The following is a 19,268-nucleotide window of genomic DNA, read 5'->3' as shown; positions in this document are numbered from 1 at the left end:
TTATAATTAAGTTTGTACATAGAAAACGTCACTTCTTTGAGAAAATAGTAGGTTCGACACAGGTTGACAAATTTTCTGCCGTCTAGGATCCTGTACACACTACAGTATTATTTTCGCCTGATCCATTCAATGCTCATTTACCTCCTCTTGTGGACAAAGTGAAATATGAACTTTGAAGCAGGTGCTTTCGAGTGTATAGCTGTACTTTGAACTGACACGTGAAAGTTATATAGCGGGTAAAATCCATACTTCTCTGCTTTATCGTCAAATATGCTCTATGTACAACATACAGCACATATTATATCGCTTCAGCTTCTCTACATGCAATATTATTTGTATTGCGCTTTATTTTACGGCACAATACAAACAATCAAGAGCAGAAACAATTGAAACCTTTTCTACTGTCTTTTATTTTAATCAAGTATTATAATACTTGACACTTCAGGTATTCCTTTTTAATGTTACTTAAATAGGCCTTTTTTCTTTCTATATTTTAGACCACATTGTTTGAGCAATACGCATGGGGATACGACGTTATTTTGTTGCCGTTGTAACATAAATCAACAAGTCAGTGAAAAGTACTCTCTTCCGTGTGGTGCAGTAAATGCAGATAAATATAACCCCCACCCACCTCCTCTTCTCTCCGCCGCCTCCATTCGTTGAGCTCTGCAACATCCTGAGTGGCCGTGGCTGAGAAATGCAGGCAGCAAGCAGACAGCCCCATCAAGACGGATGATTTAACCTCCCACTTCCACCCACTTTTCTTTGATTTCTTCTCAATCTTAAGAAAAGACTTTCTATTGCCTTTTGTGAAACCGACGCAAGGTTGGTAAATTTATGTACTGTATTAATAAAAGCTCTTAGTAGTGGATACAACAGAAAAACATTTACTTCATTAAAATGTGTAGGGCACTCCTGCTGCTTAACCATGGTTACTTGGCATTGTGTAGCACAAGATCCCTTTTGTGTGTGATCAACTCTTTTTAACTTGATCCAAAAGTTCACTAACCTTTGAAAAAATAATGCATGAGAAATCCCGCAAAAGGATGTACTGCTAGTGTTCATTCCTGTCATTGGTAAGTGGAGTAAAGCCCCGGCTCGGATCACATAGCACTGCTGCTGCACACCAACTGCTCGGGCTATAATAGGAGAGAGAGGTAAGGTTGCGCAGCTGACCATGCTGATTCCAAGGAGCCAGAGCTCTGCAATCCTATTTAAGTCAGTGTCCTGTCACTTCTCAGGGCTTAACAGTGCCGTGACAACTTGGGGGGGATATCTGGATGTGACAGAAACATATGCATATCAGCATGCTTTTTTTAACCGTTGAGAACATGTCATAAGAAACTATTGATATGGAATATATAGCTCGTCACTCGTGTTAAAGGGACAGTGTGTATTATTTAATGCCTCCGGGTTTAAAATGTACAATTTGAGAACTTTAAAGTCGTATGTCAGGTCAAGTCACATTTCTTTCTATAGCCATAAATCACAAAATGTCTCAAAAGACTGCACTGGTTACAATTACACCATCCCCCTGATCTTAAACAAAGACGTGGACAAGGAAAAACTCAAAACCTGAGAACTAGGAAAATAAGAAACCTTGAGAAGGGGCCTCACAAGTGGTAATCCCCCTTCCAGGATGACCAGGGTGCAATAGATTTAGCATTGGCTAACAGTACACAAAACATAGTCAACATCAATAAAAGAAAACAATAAGTAATATGGTTAAATTTGTCCAGAAAGTCATGACAGCAACGACGCCTCAAGCCTGTAAAATAGTCCAAAAAGTCCATAACAGCTTTGACAAGAGGAACAAGAGGTACTATCTGGCGAAAGTTTGGACTTTTCTGCTTCGGTTGATAGCACTGCAGCCTGGCTATTACAATGTACAACTAATGAACAGGTTTTAACTTAATACAGGAGACCACCCCAGGATACAACATTAATCCGTTCTGAGGTGGGGATCACACAGTGAAACTGCCAAAAAGCGGGGGATAGGAACCTATGCTAATCACCGTTGGGCAGATAATTGAGAAAAAGAATAGTTAGAGTTACTAGTTACTTTATGTAAAAAGTAATTGTCTTACTCCCAAGATTACTGACACATTGAAGTAGTGCTTTACTCTCAAAATAACTAGTTGCAAAATATTGTATATACTGTATCCACATTGAAGCCAATCCCCTAAGATGACTTAAAAATAGCCATGTAACAAAAGAAATAGCAGAAAACGTGTACAACAAACTGTGGAAGCGGTAAACCCTTCCTATTTATTGGCTTATGCAATCTTGAGAGCTTGCAAGCAAACACAGCCGAGACACTTCTTATTCATTTTGTCTTCCATCCATAGAAAGTTGGTGAATTCTACCACGTTTTTGAGACTATTGGTATTCCTGACCCAAAGTATATTTCAAATTGTAGTTTTCTGTAACACAAGTTCTGGGTCACTGCAGAGGTGACTGCCTCCCATTTGGGGGCAAAATAGTGTTGTTTTTTCCAATTTTTTGTCAAAATAATTAAAAACTACTTTTGCTTTTTCCCAGTTTCATGGATTTTTTTGTCATAGTCCGCCCTCTTTGGCTTGACTGTCTGATATTTGTGTTAATCGGGGCTTCCTGTGTGCAGATTCACCATGGGGATCAAGGCTGGCCTCCCCAGATATGAGCTGTATCTCTACATCGCTGTTGTCTCGGGGGCTTTAGCGTGGGCTGCCAGTTGGATCGTTGAGGCTTCAAGTGGTGAGTGCTTTAACTCCCTGACTCACGTTCTACACCTTTTATCAATGCGGGGATGATTAATGGATGACCTGATTACTCTCCGGATGAAATTCTGTGCAGTTGCTTACAGTTAAGCCTGAAACATTGAGAGTCATGTCTCCATGCTTCCCATGAAGGAAAGTGCACAAACTCATCACAAAGATGTGAATAGTGTGATGCTGTGGATGGTACCAAAAGTCAGCACTGAGCTTTTGTCCAGTAATGTTTGGCCCTATCCTGTCTGCATTCCTTTCTTTTTGTCTTCAAATTGTCATATCCTTTTAAAGCAGGGGTCTCTGGTCGGATTTAGGGTTTTTTGGGGGGGGTCATTTCAGTTGTTTTATTGGTCCTTTTTCAGTCATTTTTGGTTTTAGGGTTCGTTTTTTGGTCATTGTTGGTCATCTTTCGGTTTATTTCTTGAATGGTTTTTGTCACATTTTTTTCATTCGTTTTTCATTTATTTTCATACTTTTAAGTAACATGTACTTTTTTCCTACTCTCAAGTACTTCTATACTAGATACTTTTCAGCACTTTTAATACTTTTCAGCACTTTTTCACAACAGTATAAAGTTCCTTTTCAGTACTTTTTCACACTTTTCATTAGCTTCTGTACTTTTTCCAAACTTTTCAGTTTCTTTTCACATGTTCTACTACATCCTTTAAAATCGAACATTTTAGCTTTAAACTTCGATACTTTATTTTTATGTCATTTTCCTGGGTTTTTTTTTTCTGTTTTTCTTTTTGGTCAATTTCTGTCAAGCGTTGAGGCTCGTGTTTGACGAGGCACATGCAGATTTACAAATAAACAGTCTTGGATGTTATTCTTAATTTGATTAGCAGTGCGAATAAGAAATATAAAAACTGTGGCGTAGAACAATATGTTTTATTGTCTCACCTTAACTTATAAATGATATCTATGTGCTGCTAATTTTGGATGAAAACATTAATAGCTGGATAATTTTCCATTATGAGAAAAAGTCCACGCAACAAAAGGAAAATTACTCGATGGCTTGACTTCCTGTTAGCCTCACTAATTCTATTGTTTGGGGCTGAGGTGTCTGCCAAATCAGAATCCTTGGTCTCACTATCGCCCTCTGAGGCAAAATAATTGAGTGTCACACTCAGCATCTGCAGACACTCAGCACAAAAATACATTACATATTAATTGTATTAAAAGTTTTCATAATATAATGTGAAAATTACGCCATTTTGATGTAAAGGTAAATGAAATAGACCTTTAACACTCAACTACCATAACCATTTAATTCATTTTAATGTTAAATGTTCATGATGATAGATAAAGCACAGCCACACCTGCCTCCCCTGAGTGAACGTCACTAGTGTTTTCTCATGATTCTATGTGCGATATATGTGTGGAGATCCCAACTGCATTCACACTTTAAAATAAGCGAGAAAACGAGAGTTTGGACATTATTCTATTTTTGTATTTATCAAATTTATCCATTAATTGCATGTTATTATAATATCATACCTTTCTTTGCTGATCCTTCATATCTCATCCTTGTGCCTTTTAGCCATTAAAACCCGCACACAGTTGCTAAAATGCCAAACTAACACCGTATATTAACTGCTCGATATTTATTTTGGACATCTGTGTTCCTTTACAGTGAACGTGGGCAGAAAAACATTCAGAGATAGTGTAAAACCAGGATGGTATTACTTTGGCAGGAAAATGGTATGTTTGAGCTTGAATTTATTTGGATTATTTTAAAGATATCTCATTATTTAATCTTTCTCTTGCACAGGATGTTGCGGACTTTGAATGGGTGATGTGGATTTCTACATTCCGCAATCATATTCTTTTTGCTCTCACCGGACATGTGATTTTTGCAAAAATCGTCACCTTGTTGGCCCCAAAGGTGCATGCATGTGTGTACTGTAAGTGTGTGTCGTAGCGAGAGACAATGAGGTTTGAAGTGGCATAGCACTGCATGCAGGTACACTTGAACCCTTTTTGTATACAAGGTAATCCCTCGTTTTTCGCGGGGTTTGCGTTCCAAAAATCCCCCCCGATAGTCAAAACCCGGGAAGTAGAAGGCTTTAATTGTTTACTGAATAATATATTATACATTAAAACCAGGGCAGCACGGCGGCGCAGTGGTTAGCACGTGTGCGGCACAGTTCTAAGGTCTTGGGAACCTCCTGTGTGGGTTCAAATCCAGCTACCGGACTTCCTGTGCGGGGTTTGTATGTTCTCCCCGTGCTTGCGTGGGTTTCCTCCCACATTACAAAGACATGCATTTCCGGTGGATTGGCTGTTCCATATTGTCCCTAGGTGTGAATGAGTGAGCGAGTTGTCTGTCCCTGTGTGCAACCAGTTCAGGGTGTCCTGCCCGATGATTGCTGGGATGGGCTCCAGCACCCCCGCGACCCTACTGAGGATAAGCGGTGCAGCTAATGAGATGAGATGAGACATTAAAACCAAAAAAACAACCCAATTTACAAGCTCAAACGAGAGTTTGCTATGTGCAGTCCCTTCTGAAGATTTCTTAATTTTCCTCATGCTGAGGTTTTTGAGTTTTTCCTTGCCCTCATTTAGGTTTTAGATCAGGGGGTGGTGTAATAATAGTCTGTAGTTAGGAATAGTCTGTGGTCTGTGCAGCCTTTTGAGACTCCTTGTGATTAAGGGCTACACGAATAAACGTGACTTGACTTGACTATTTCACAATGTCACTTCAGCTAATTCGCAAGTGTGAATGTTGTATTCAACTGCACTGACTCCAATACCATTCTCAAATCCCTCTTTATCCAAAAATATGTACTTGTAAAAGGGGGAGGGCTTGATTGTGCAGTATAGCACCCACATGCTATTTATTTTTTATAACAAAAGGACACGTTACTGTTTACATTGAAATTGCTTGTGTTATTTGCCTTTTAGATCCCAACAGTTTTACTTTTTCTTTGTTGTCAGGCAGCATTTAATTGAAACACTTATCTGCCTTCTCCGTTGTTTTATTAGAATTTGATAAATGACAACACTTAAAAATAGCATTTAGTATAATGGCTATCCACTTTTCGTAATAACGGTTAATTATTTTATATTGTACAGAACCATTTCTTGCAAATCAGTGCAAAATATTTTTATTTATTTATTTGTTCGGTGTGTCAATTTTGCTTTTAAGCTAGCGGTTTCACATTATCAGTTTTGACCATAAATTTTAATTTCGGCGCATCCCTAATTAATATATTCCATTGATTCCGAATTAAATGTATGGCTAAATCGTCCGAGCACTTGATGGATCTGCTGATATAGTGCATGGTGTTGAATTGAGTTTCTTTATACAGTAGAATAACAGTCATTTACATTTTGTGAACTCTGGAATATTTCAATGTGTTTTAAACATGTTTTCTATTTTGTTTCATGCTGACAATGAAGATTGGTATTAATGGATGTAAGGTAACCTTAATAAACGTGTGATGGCTTAACATCTGTGTTATTTATTTAGACTCACAATAGTTATCTGTGTTACCCCCCTCACTATCTAAACACACGTCCATTTTGGTGGATAACCTTTAATGACACTAAACTGCATTTTTTTTTTGACAATATCAAAAATACAAAGATGATGCCATAGTATCGAGATAAGTGTCTCCTCTCTCCCCGCAGCACAGGCCCTTCATCTTCTGTGTGTACGGTGCCTTGGCGGTCCTGATCACAATGGGCTGGACCTTCATGACGTTAGTTGTCTCTCACTGCTTCATACTCTACAGCATCGCCATGCTCAAGAACAAATGGATGTGTTTTGCTGGCGGATTGGCCACTTTAGCCTCAATCAAGCTGGAGCCCTATAACTCCTGGCAGGTAGGAATGGTCACTTATTTCGGTACTTCACATTTAGAATCGACCAAGACAGTTGTTGATTTGACTCCTGCAGGAAACATTGGTGACCGGCTCCTTTGACCTGCAAGACGTCCTGTTTTATGGAGGCTGCGGTTTCACCATCATGCGCAGTATGAGCTTTGCGTTTGAGAACTGTGAGAAGAAAGATGGCAACTACACGTTCTGCGATCTCCTAAAATACAACTTCTACCTACCGTTCTTCTTTTTTGGGCCTGTAATGACTTTTGACAAGTTTCACATTCAGGTAAGAGATCTGAAGTCAAGTGTAGGGTTTCCTACAGGGGCTTGAAATCATTGAAGTCATTGAATTTTGTGTGAAGTGCTCATAGCTCCTTGAAATAGTTGCCATATTTTTAGGCAGTCTGACTCAATAGACAACGCATTAAATGAAGAAAAATAAAACAACTCTGCTTAGAAATTATGCAAACATGCCTTAGTGCTCACATAAGTTAAAAATTAGAATAATTGGCTTTCCATTCCCTACAAATGTTTGATTGAGTGCTGTCAGTAAAAAAGGAAAAACATTTTTTTATACAAATTCGTACAAAAAAACACTAATAATATAGGGCACAGAAGCCCAGTGTCAATTTCTATGCCTTTTCTATGCCCAATGGCTGCTGCTCAATATTTGGCTTAGGATCTATCAAATAGGCTATGCATTGTTTTACATGGGATTTCTTCTGCTAATGTGCTGGGGAAGTCTTAAAATTGGCTTTATAGGTCTTTAAAAAGTGCTTGAATTTGGCCGTGAAAAGGTGTACCTACCCTGTAAGAGTAGATGCATTAAAAAAACATATTTGCAGTCTGCCATAAGGATGCTATTTGTTTTAAGTGGAAAGAATGAAATAAATAGTCACCACGCATAACAAATTTGCTCTCTCGCCCCCCGCTCTCAGTAATTGTCGGCTGGGGATAATGGATCATGGCTGTACAGGTGCCGTTCGTTCAGCGGAAACAGTGGAATCAAGAGCTGCCACTCATGGCACAAATTTGCTCTCTCGGCCCCCACCTCGCAGCAATAGTAAACTAGGGATGATGGATGGTAGCCATAAGGATGCTGTCTGTGTTAAGTGGAAAGAATGAAATAAATAGTCACCACGCATAATAAATTTGCTTTCTCGTCCCACGCTCTCAGTAATAGTCGGCTGGGGATAATGGATCATGGCCGTACAGATGCTGATTATTTGGCGGAAATAATTGAAACAAGAGCTTCCACGCATGACACAAATTTGCTCTCTCGGCTCCCAACTCTCAGCAATGGGGGTTAAAAGATTGCAGTTTTACGGGTGCTGTTCATTTTAGGAAAGAACAGAAAAAAGAGCCTCCAAGCATGACATAAATTTGCTATCTGGGCACACACTCTCAGCAATAATCGACTGGGGATAATGACTCAGGGCTAAAACAGTGCAGTTCATTTTAGGCAGAACACAATAGTAGGCTACAGTGACTCGAACTGGGGAAAAAGTGCTCTGTCGGCCCGTGCTCTCAGCAAGTGTCAACCAGGGATAATAGACTGAGGTCACAACAGTGAATTTCATTTTCGGCAGTCAAAATTGCACGCCTCCTGTTAAAAGCACCTCATGCTGGATCCGCTCGCAGCAATATGGGATTGGGGGTATGGGTTCGGGTCAGCATGAGTTTATCTTAAGCGTGTCATACAGTAAGTAAGGAGCCACCTGTCCTTAATCATATCAATATGCAGCTCCACGGTGCAGAGGTTCAGGGTTCAAGTCCAGCTACCACAGCCTCCCTGTGTGGGGTCTGCATGTTCTCCCCGTGCTTGCGTGGGTTTGGTCCAGTTTCCTCCTACAATCCCAAAAACATGCATGTCAGGTTAATTGGCCGGTCCAAATCGCCCCTAGGTGTGCATGCGCGAGTGAGTTAACTGACACTGTGTTCTCTGCAATTAGCTGACAACCAGTTCAGGATGCCCTGCGTGTGTTTCCTCCGGGCACTTCAGTTTCCTACCACCTTTAAAAACATGCATGGCAGGTTAAGTGGTGATTGCAAACTGTCCCTAGGTTTGAACGAGTGAGTCTGTCTCTGTGTGTCCTGCGACTGGCTGGCAACCAGTTTAGGGTGTCCCCTGTCCACTGCCCGAGGATGGGCTCGAGCACCCCGTGACCCTACTGATAATATATGGATGGATGGATGGATAATGGATGGCGGTCGCATGAGTAAAGTTCACTTTTCGGTGGACAGAACAAAAAAAACAAGCAGCCAGGACTCATAAAAAGGTCTTCCGCTGACTGCCGCTCCTAGTATTATTGGGGATAAGGAATTGCCACTGGAGGGAAGTATTTGGCCTTAGAAAATCATCAGGTTTGAAAATTTGGCTTGCGAGAGTTTTTTAAAGATAAGCATGGTTATAATTAAAATTTTTCTAGTTCGTACAAATACATGAAACACTAAATCATTAGCGCAAGATGAAATAAAGGAATTTATAATTCCATAAACACATTTTTTTTAATCATCCCATTGGCATATTTAAATGTGTTGAATATATAAAATGCAGGCAGCACGGCAGCTGAGTGGTTAGCGAGTGTGCGGCACAGTTCTGAGGTCATAAGATCGAACCTTCCTGTGTGGAGTTTGCATGCTCTCCCTGTGCTCAAGTGGGTTTCCTACGGGCTCTCTGGTTTCCTACCACATTTCTAAAACATAGATGTCAGCTTAGTTGGCCGGTCCGACTTGTCCCCAGGTGTGAATGAGCGAGTGACCTGTCTGTGCTACTGGCTGACAATTAGTTCAGGGTGTCCCCTGCCCACTGCCCGAAGACAGCTGAGATGGGCTCCAGCACCCCCGCGACCCCACTGAGGATAAGTGGTGCAGATAATAGATGGATGGATGGATGGATGGATGGATGAATTCATTTTAACCTTTTCTTTATAGCAAAGTGAGTATAATGCTACTTATACATATATCTGCTAGCTGGTATAGTAGAACCTTTTGCTGATTCATTGTTGTTATTGATATTAGTATTTATATGGATATTGGCACTCGTTTTAGTATTATTAACCGACATTTGATGACAACTGAAACAATACAGTCCGTTAAAATCAGGCTTGCTTGTCTTCCTTTATATTGAGTGAGTGGGACCTGGCAGATGATCTCTCCCGATAAGGGTATTATGCTTGATTCTCCAGGTCAACAACACTTCGCTGAGCCGCAAAGAGAAGGAAATTTGGAACATCACCACCAAGGCTGTTTTGCACTTGGCGCTGATCCTGATGGTGGATGCTTTCTTCCATTATCTCTATATCCTAACGATCCCCAGTGATATGAAGCTTGTAAGCCAACTTTCTGATTGGTGTTTAGGTGAGTTGCATGTATCTTGGATGGAATTCTATTCATCATTTTTGGTCAGAGATTTTATTGTTTTGTTTCTCCGTTTGATTTAAATCCTCCTGTGAGGAGTTTGCATGTTCTCCCCGTGCTTGCGTGGGTTTCATCCCACATTCCCAAAACATGCAATTAGTTCTACCCACTGCCTGAAGATAGCTGGGATGGGCTCCAGCACCCAGTGACCCTACTGAGGATAAGCGGTGTAGATAATGAGATGGATTTATTTTTTTTATTATATTTAATTTTTTTTTGTTATCGTGTTTTTCATATCATTTGTGGCATGAGGGTTACAAATCGATATAGGGTTTTTTGGGGGGGTTGATAAATTTGCTGTAATTTTGGATATAAGTGTTTAAGCTTTTTCAAGGTGTACTATATATATATATTTTTTTTTTTAAAAAAACAAATAACAAAAATCATTCTGTCGGACGGTCCGTTGGTAATTAAGCAGTTCATTCCTGCGTAACAAGCTTTATGGTAGAGCACATAACAGTTTTTAATACATGTGATATCCAGAAGATTACTGATTTGAATTGAAAAGCACCCTGTTTACTTCGTGAGAAATGGCAACGTAAGCCCCAAATGTTAGCTAATTAGCACTCGCTAACTTATTATATTCAGTGTATTTGACGTGACTAGTACCTACTAAACAAAAATACATTAAAACACCTGCTCGCTGAAAATCCTGGAATAAATTGAGGGCTACAAGTCCCTCCACTTAATTTGCAGATAAACATCACTGTCCTCTGTCTTAATCAAAACAGATGGATACAAATCCAAATCAGGTCTGGAACCTTCCCGGATGGCACAGCCCAACGCACAGCAATAAATTACCATCGTAAAAAGTTTTGGTTATATTCTTCTGTCGTCGCTATTAATTCTTGTTTCGATTAAACTGCTCATTCATCTACCATCTGCTGAGGTGCTTCTGCCATTCGTCATGGCTCTCATTCTGCTAAGGAATGCGATGTGACGTCACATGCAAAGAGTCAATATACAGTAAAGATTACAATAATGTGCATATCTTGGTGATTTGTACTACTTTGGCATTACTGCCATGAATTTGTAAATCATAGTTGTATATCATTTTGATTGATTGATTGGTCGATCGACTGATAAAGTCTAGCTCTTGTCTTCAACACAAACTTTAGGATACATTTTTCATGGAGTTGTATTACGTTATTGGAATTTAAAAAAGGCACTTACACAAAAAATGATTCTGTGTGTGCTTTTATCATATTCTGAATACAGCATATACACTCGCCCCTCCCCACAAAGTTATCGGTATTGGCGTCAGCCTGTCGAAGCGCAATTTGTCGAGTATCCATAAGAAAAAAGTTATCGTGCGTCCATCATCTTGAATAAAGTGGAAACTTACTTGCGTTTGCCATTGCAGCTGGTCTTGCTTACTTCAACTTGGTGTATGATTGGCTAAAAGCAGCCGTGATGTTTGGAGTCATTAACACAGTGGCAACCCTGGACCACCTCGACCCCCCTAAGCCTCCCAAGTGTATCACAATGCTTTATGTATTTGCTGAGACGTGAGTTTCAATACACTTGCGGCGTTCATATTGGATGCAAAAACATTTCATTCATGTTTTTTGGTTTGTTTTTTGTTCAGGCACTTTGACAGAGGCATTAATGACTGGCTGTGCAAGTAAGTATAACACAGATCATATTTTAACACTCTCAAGTACCTGATTTTCTGGACTATAGGGTGCACCTAAAAATGAGAAAAAGAGAGATGGATCAAATGAAAGATGGGGAAAGGAAAAGAGAGAGACAAAGAGAATAAAAGACAGAGAGAATCTACATTTTCTAAGAACAAAAGATAATAGGAGGGGAAGTAAGAATGACCGAAAAGAGAGAAAAAGATAGGAGTGAAGAAAGAAAAACTAGAGCTACAGTAGTTTTGAGAGTGGCGCCTTGCTTTGGTGACATCCAGTGGATAAATTTAAAACTGCAGGTCCTTTTTTCTTTTTCTTGCGCTTTTCTCACTGTTGTGTTGCGGGCCAGACTAAAGCAGTTGCTAGGCCTACATTTTGAAATCCCTGCCAAAATGATTGATCAAGCGATAATCATTGCTGACCAAAATCATAAAAAATTGAAAGCAAGGGGAATTTTACCCGGATTGCAGCAGTGAGAGTACCAGCACTCAAACACTAGACCACCACTATTAGAATTTATCCCTTCATCACACTACTTTTACTCATGGTGCCAGAAACGAAAGTTAGAGAAGAAATAAAACCGAAAGTCGTCCTGAAAGATTTAAACGTAAAGTCATCCTCGATACACCAAAAAGGTTGTTTGCCTCGTCGTGCTTTTTTGTGTTCTTTTATATATTTCACGATGACTTTCTGTTTTTTCCATTCTCTCCATTTGTTTCTGGCACCATAAAACTTAGATTACTGCTGGTCTAGCAGTTGTGACGCGTACAATGTTTAATCAGGAATTTGGACAGCGTTATTTTTCAACTGAACAAACCATTGCTGTATAGTCATCGCACTACTACGTAAGGTAACGGTAGCTCTTACCGTGGTTCTACTTTCGGCTTTGTATATTGAAAAAGGTACAAAAAGTACTTTTTTTGGGGGGTGCGTCTTATAGCGCAGAAAATATGGTACTTTTTCTCTTAATGGGATGCTTCTCAGGTACGTTTATGACTACATTGGTGGAGATCACGATCAAATCTTCAAGGAGCTGCTAGCCACCACCAGCACCTTTGCCGTCACTACTCTTTGGCTGGGGCCATGTGAACTGGTTTACGTCTGGTCTTTCTTTAACTGCTTCGGTCTCAATTTTGAGCTTTGGGTGGACAAGTTATTCTCCATTCCACCATTTTCTACTATGGAGGTGAGACATTTGAAACAAATCATTAGCGCACGTCCACAGTATTCGATTATACATAGGGTTAAAATGCACAATTGAATGGGATCTAATACAAAAAAATCAAGAGATAATAGAAGGATCATATAATCCCGCTTTACTCATTCTAAGGGGGAGTAATGTCGCCTGACTACTTGTCAGCAGTTTTGTGTGCGTTACTGAAAAAAAGTCATTAGTTACTGTTACTAGTTACTTGTATGTGTTGGTCTTGCTGTCAGTCACCCCTCTCAGGGGTATGACCAGGGTAGGTAGGTAGGTAGGTAGGTAGGTAGGTAGGTAGGTAGGTAGGTAGGTAGGTAGGTAGGTAGGTAGGTAGGTAGGTAGGTAGATAGGTAGATAGATAGATAGATAGATAGATAGATAGATAGATAGATAGATAGATAGATAGATAGATAGATAGATAGATAGATAGATAGATAGATAGATAGATAGATAGATAGATAGATAGATAGATAGATAGATAGATAGATAGATAGATAGATAGATAGATAGATGGATAGACTAGTTACTTCATTCAAAAAGTAATTTTGTGACCCCCCCAGATTACTGCCACTCGAGGTAGCATATTCTCTGAAAGTAAAAATCAAGATACAAATTACCAGATATCCTTACATTGAAGACAACCTCTTAAAAATAGCCACATGATAGAATAGAAGTAAATGTGTACGCCAACGTGTGGAAGCTGTGAACCCCTTATATTTTTTAACTTGCTTAACTAGCCTGCAAGCTGACACAGCTGAGACGCTCCATATCCATTTTGTCTCTTGTCTTCAAACTACTCAAAGTTGTCCTTCTCAAATTTTCTTTTGTTCTCAAGGAAAGGTGTATAATTTCTCTGCTCACATTTGCCCTAGTGATTTTGTGGTTTCTGTACGAGACACGCCCCCCACGCGGTGACACACAAACAAATATGCACATATAATTGGACCCCTGATTTCAGTATTTTATTTCATAGTTGTAAATTAGGGAGAAAATCAGAATATCAGTAGGGAGAAATTACACGTCCTCATACTCTGTGCTGGGGATGGCACATAGTTCTATTTTGTAGGTTTATACAAAAACGCCAACCCTACTCAAATGTTGTATTCAGCGTTGTAATGATTTCTTATTCATGATTTTAAAACGTAGCGGAGCGACGCATCATGTTGTAATTACAGGTGAGGTACAAAATAATATTAATAACGAGATTCTGTACTCGTTACGGAGATAAGTGACCGCACTCTAGGAACGTCTTTTTTTTTGTAACACTTTTACTACCAACACTTAACGTTTGTGTCTTCTGCTCGCAGGGTTTAGCGGGTGAAGCCATGTCTCGAAGGATCCGGGGTCTGTTCAATGCTGCCAATTTTTGGGCCATTGTTCTCTATAATGTTCTTTCCCTGAACAGTTTAGAGTTTGCCAAACTGGTTGGAAGAAGACTGATTTTCAAAGGTAGGAAATCCTGATTCATTTGCATATAGTGATGCTACTGAACAGTGTTAAATGATCTTAAATAACTTATAGTGAAATTATTTTTTTAACCAGCCAGACACTCTGAGTGCTTAGCACCACCAAAGCTCTGAACCTATACTGGACTGTCTCAGAAAATTAGAATATTGTGATAAAGTTCTTTATTTTCTGTAATGCAATTAAAAAAACAAAAATGTCATACATTCTGGATTCATTACACATCAACTGAACTATTTCAAGCCTTTTATTATTTGAATATTGCTGAATTTGGTTTACAGCTTAAGAAAACTCAAAAATCCTATCTCAAAATATTAGAATATCAGGAAAAAGTATACAAGTAGGCTATTCAACTAATCACCTGAATCATCTAATTAACTCGAAACACCTTGCGAGGGTTTCCTGAGCCTTAAAAACACTCAGCTTGGTTCAGTAAACTAAATCACAAGTATGGGGAAGACTGCTGATCTGTCTGCTGTCCAGAGGACCATCATTGATACCCTCCATCAGGAGGGTAAGACACAAAAAGAAATTTCTCAAAGAGCAGGCTGTTCACAGAGTGCAGTTTCAAAGCATATCCACAAAAAGTCTGTTGGAAGGGAAAAATGTGGCCGGAAACGCTGCACAACCAAGAGAGATGACCGCAGCCTTAACAAAATTGTGAAGAAGAGCCGCTTCCAGAATTTGGGGGAGCTTCAAAGACAGTGGGCTGAAGCTGGAGTCCAGGTATCAAAAGCCACAGTTCAAAGACGTGTCCGGGAAATGGGCTACAATAGCCGTATTCCCATGGTCAAGCCACTTCTGAACTCAAGACAACGGAAGAAGCGTCTGACTTGGGCTATGGAGAAGAAGCACTGGACAGTTGCAGAGTGGTCCAAAGTCCTCTTTTCAGACGAAAGCAAGTTTTGCATTTCATTTGGAAGTCAAGGCGCCAGAGTCTGGAGAAGGCTGGAGAGGAGCAAAATCCAAGTTGCTTGAAATCCAGTGTGAAGTTCCCACAGTCAGCAATGGTTTGGGGAGCCATGTCAGCTGCTGGTGTTGGTCTACTGTGTTTCATCAAGTCCAGAGTAAATGCAACTGTGTACCAAGAGATTTTAGAGCACTACATGCTTCCATCTGCTGAAAAGCTCTATGGAGATGAGGATTTCATTTTCCAGCATGATCTGGCACCTGCCCACAGTGCCAAAACCACCAGTAACTGGTGCACTGACCATGGCATCACTGTCCTTGATTGGCCTGCTAATTCCCCTGACCTGAACCCCATTGAGAATGTGTGGGGTATAGTTAAGAAGAAGATGAAAGACACCAGACCTACAAATGCAAATGAGCTGAAGGCCGCTATCGAAGCATCCTGGGCATCAATAACACCTCAGCAATGCCACAGGCTGATTGCCTCCATGCCACGCCGGATTGATGCAGTAATCCGTGCAAAAGGATTCCCAACCAAGTACTGAGTGCATGAATGGACATTTTCAAATGTTTGATTTAGTTTTGCTGTTATAAAAATTTTTTTTTACTTGGTCTGAGGAAGTATTCTAATATTTTGAGATAGGATTTTTGAGTTTTTTTCAGCTGTAAGCCAAAATCAGCAATATTCAAATAATAAAAGGCTTGAAATAGTTCAGTTGATGTGTAATGAATCCAGAATGTATGACATTTTTGTTTTTTTAATTGCATTACAGAAAATAAAGAACTTTATCACAATATTCTAATTTTCTGAGACAGTCCAGTAATTGCCCCTGTAGCTAAATATAATTGTTATTTTTTTGTGTGTGTAAAAGTATGTACTGTGTGCCTAATCCATTTTTTTTCTTGTTTGGAACAAGAATACATACTTCAATAGTATAATAATAGAATACTTCAAATCAGTAAAATTTACCAACTGTGTGTTAAGAATTCATTTTTTGCTGTCTGATTGTCTGACACTTGAGAGTGGAATATGAACATTAACTATCTTTCTGTTGCTCTCTATGTATCTCTCTCTCCATGTCTTTCTCTCTTTGTCTCTCTTTTTGTTTCCCTCTCTGATACTCTGTCTCTCTCTGTATATCCTTCTGTCTCTCTGCCATACCCTCTGTCTTGCTCTCTGTCTCACACCCTTTGTCTCTTTCTCTGTCTTTCTCGCTCTTTCTCTGTGGGTGTGTCTCTCTGTATTTGTCTCTCTGTCTCTCTGTGTCTGTTGTCTCATAATCCCTGTGTATTTCTCTTTCTTTGTAACTCTACGTGTATCTTGTTTGTGTATCCCCCCCCCCCCCCTCTCTCTCTCTCTCTCTCTCTCTCTCTCTCTCTCTCTCTCTCTCTCTCTCTCTCTCTCTCTCTCTCTGACTCTAACTCTCTGACTCTTTCTCTGACTCTCTGACTCTCTGACTCTCTCTCTCTCGCTCTACCTCTCTCTCTCTCTCTCTCTTCCTCTGTCTGTCTTTCTCGTTGTCTCTCTCTCTCTCTCTTTCTCGTTGTCACTTTTTTTTCTACCCAGGCTTTCCTTTATCTACCCTCTCAGTGTTACTGGTGACCTACTGCGGCGTACAGCTGGTCAAAGAGCACGAAAGACAGCAAGCGCTTCTGGAGGATGAGCAGCCGGCAAAGCCGCTAGATGGCGACAAAATAAAGGCAGAATAACACATGTAATGAGATTAGATTGGTTTCATTTGCAGCTTTCAAAACAGAACCGAACTGTAATGGCCAGATTGTGACTAAACTATGGTGGTCACAGCACAGTGTTTGTGCTTTAAAAATTCTGATGTTTCTTCAAGTGCACTTTTTGGGTGATAATCATCGCAATATTTGGCACAGTACCCTTTGACAGTTGGGTTTATTGTATCCAAATGCTGCAAAATGAAAGTCTGTGAAGTATTGATTTAGCAAAGGAACAGCCACTCACAGATGTAGTTCATTAATAGATTTTTTTTTACTTGTCTGTCTTAATATTTAATCAACACAAGGGCTAAAACATAAAACCTCAGTGCTGCTGATAGGAGTGTGATGACGCGAGACAAACATGAAAGGTGCTGTGGAGTCCTCCACTTTCATGCAGCTGTTTTTTGATGCTTGTTCCAGAGACTTAAAGCATGATACAGGCCGCATATTTTAATATCGACCATATGTTGGTCTTGATCTTGTCAAATGTGTTCTCTAACAGCTTGAAAGAGTTAACTGCTGACTAGACAACTTTTTACCACGCACACGCTCACACGTATACACACAAGCTGTGCCCAAATTATGCTCTTATGCATCACGTTTACATTGCCTGTTGTCTTTTGGACTTTGGATCAAATAAAGTTTTGTTCCATCCATAAATGCTTCCCTGATTTCTGCATAAAAAGCTACATTGAAAAGCAGTCCTGGCTCAAAGAGAAATCGCCACTGTCTACAAAGAGTTAAAATTGGATTTGGTGAGTGGTTGATGTTGTGTCAGTGAGTCAGGCGTGCTCTCGATCACCACAACAAGGCTTAGTTTAGACAAATGTGATTACCATTGTTACATTCACTCAATGACATTAAAGGAAACCTTTAAAGGCCAGACAAACCGATGCTTATTCAATCTGTTCTTCTCTTTTAGTCACTCTGATCCTGGTTGACTTCTGCTTCATTTGCCAGTTAGTGCAGCTGTTTCTGACAGCTTACCCATGTGACAAGTATTGGTAATTTAATGTAATTTTGAAAGCATTTTTTGTGAAAAAAGCTCAAGATATGTTTTAAAGATATGCTGAAAATGATGACTGTATCTTAGAAATTTTGTAATTGTACATCAGCTAATTGATTTGATATATGGAAATTGAAAACAGAAACAATTACGGTTCGCTATTTTTCTTTGTTCACTGAAGGGAATTCATTTGACACTCTGTGAAGCTCCTGTTGCTTACATCACAGTACACAACAAATCATTTTACATTCTTGCTGGCAAGGTAGCTATGTCGAGGTAATGAAACATTAGAAAAAAGCATGTTTCTGATGGATTTCAGTTGTCCATAATCACTGTTTAAGACATTTGGCACATCATATGTGTTATTTGTCTACATTTTTTTTCTGTTGTAAGATAATAATAAAAATGTCTTTAATATCAGCCATATTATATTATTTAGAATATAATGTAGCTCATTTTGTGATTTTTTTTTTCAATATAAGTGCTTGAATAGTGAGTAGGATCGGTTATTTGTGTGCATTTGGGTCAAGTGAGACAAGGTGTGAGTGGAAATCAAGGAGGAAGTGGCCAAAAAAGAAAAAGGGTAAGCGAGAGGGGGTGGGGAGAGAGAGAAAAACCCAAACCTGACAGCCTGACTTTGACAGTAAGGAAGATTGTATGAAGCTTATATAGCAGTGTACATTTATTTTTCCCCTCCAAAAACTCAATATATAGCCATGACTAGCTAAATCTCTGGTAACAGAAGTGAGTACACCCTTAACTAAAAGTTCCTGAAGTTAATAATTTGTTTTGCCACCATGATTTTGAAGAACCACTTTAATTCTTCTGGCCATGTATTTTACCAGAACTTCACAAATTGCCATTGGAATGCTCTTCCACTCCTCCACGAGAACAAGACTTGTCAGGGGGATATTTGTGCTTCTCCACCTCCCGCTTAAGGATGCCCCAAAGATGTTCTTTTGGATTTAGATCTGGAGACATACTTGGCCAGTGTATCCCCTTTACCCTTAGAAGTGTATTTGGGGTCATTGTCAGGCTGGTACATTGCCTTGCGACCCAGTTTCTGGAGGGAGGGAATCCTTCTATGCTACAGTATTTCACTGTATATGCTTGAGTACTTATTTCCCTTTATGAAATGCAACTCCCCAATTACGGCTGCACTCATGCAGCCCCAAACATGACATTCCGAACACCATGCTTGACTTAAGCACGATACAAACATGCTTGTACTCGTCACCTGGTTGCCGCCACACATGGTTCAACCCATCTGATCCAAATAAATTTATATTTGTCCCATCAGACCAGAGGATACATTTTCAGTAAGCCATGGC

The 19,268-nt window shown here is 39.7% G+C and overlaps 1 protein-coding gene across 3 annotated transcripts; it reads left to right on the top strand.

Annotated features, from left to right (window-relative positions):
- Positions 1 to 674: 674 nt before the first annotated feature.
- Positions 675 to 17,541, top strand: hhatla (hedgehog acyltransferase like, a). Of its 3 annotated transcripts, XM_088352488.1 has the most exons (13): positions 675 to 825; positions 2,624 to 2,736; positions 4,384 to 4,451; positions 4,522 to 4,635; positions 6,153 to 6,173; positions 6,384 to 6,578; positions 6,652 to 6,861; positions 9,764 to 9,935; positions 11,359 to 11,503; positions 11,584 to 11,619; positions 12,614 to 12,815; positions 14,138 to 14,279; positions 16,771 to 17,541. In XM_088352488.1, the coding sequence occupies exons 2-13, from the start codon at positions 2,631 to 2,633 to the stop codon at positions 16,911 to 16,913; spliced, it is 1,554 nt and encodes a 517-aa protein (XP_088208614.1). In that variant the 5' UTR covers positions 675 to 825; positions 2,624 to 2,630; the 3' UTR covers positions 16,914 to 17,541. The 3 variants fall into 3 exon arrangements, with proteins under 3 accessions (XP_088208614.1, XP_088208695.1, XP_088208772.1); XM_088352569.1 differs by lacking the exon at positions 6,153 to 6,173; XM_088352646.1 differs by lacking the exons at positions 675 to 825; positions 2,624 to 2,736 and having other exon boundaries at positions 4,440 to 4,451; positions 6,153 to 6,168.
- The last annotated feature ends 1,727 nt before the right edge of the window (positions 17,542 to 19,268 follow it).

The sequence above is a fragment of the Urocampus carinirostris genome, chromosome 1, assembly GCF_059441175.1.
Source record: "Urocampus carinirostris isolate Australia breed hairy pipefish chromosome 1, RoL_Ucar_1.0, whole genome shotgun sequence".
Taxonomy (NCBI): domain Eukaryota; kingdom Metazoa; phylum Chordata; class Actinopteri; order Syngnathiformes; family Syngnathidae; genus Urocampus; species Urocampus carinirostris.
This window is presented reverse-complemented; position numbering and strand designations above follow the sequence as displayed.

Bases quoted from the DNA above. Each gene is read 5' to 3' on its own strand.
- hhatla (XM_088352488.1), top strand. From the start codon at position 2,631: ATGGGGATCAAGGCTGGCCTCCCCAGATATGAGCTGTATCTCTACATC. The intron at 2,737-4,383 runs GTGAGTGCTTTA...GTTCCTTTACAG, and splicing joins GATCGTTGAGGCTTCAAGTG to TGAACGTGGGCAGAAAAACA. The intron at 6,174-6,383 runs GTAACCTTAATA...CTCTCCCCGCAG, and splicing joins TTGGTATTAATGGATGTAAG to CACAGGCCCTTCATCTTCTG.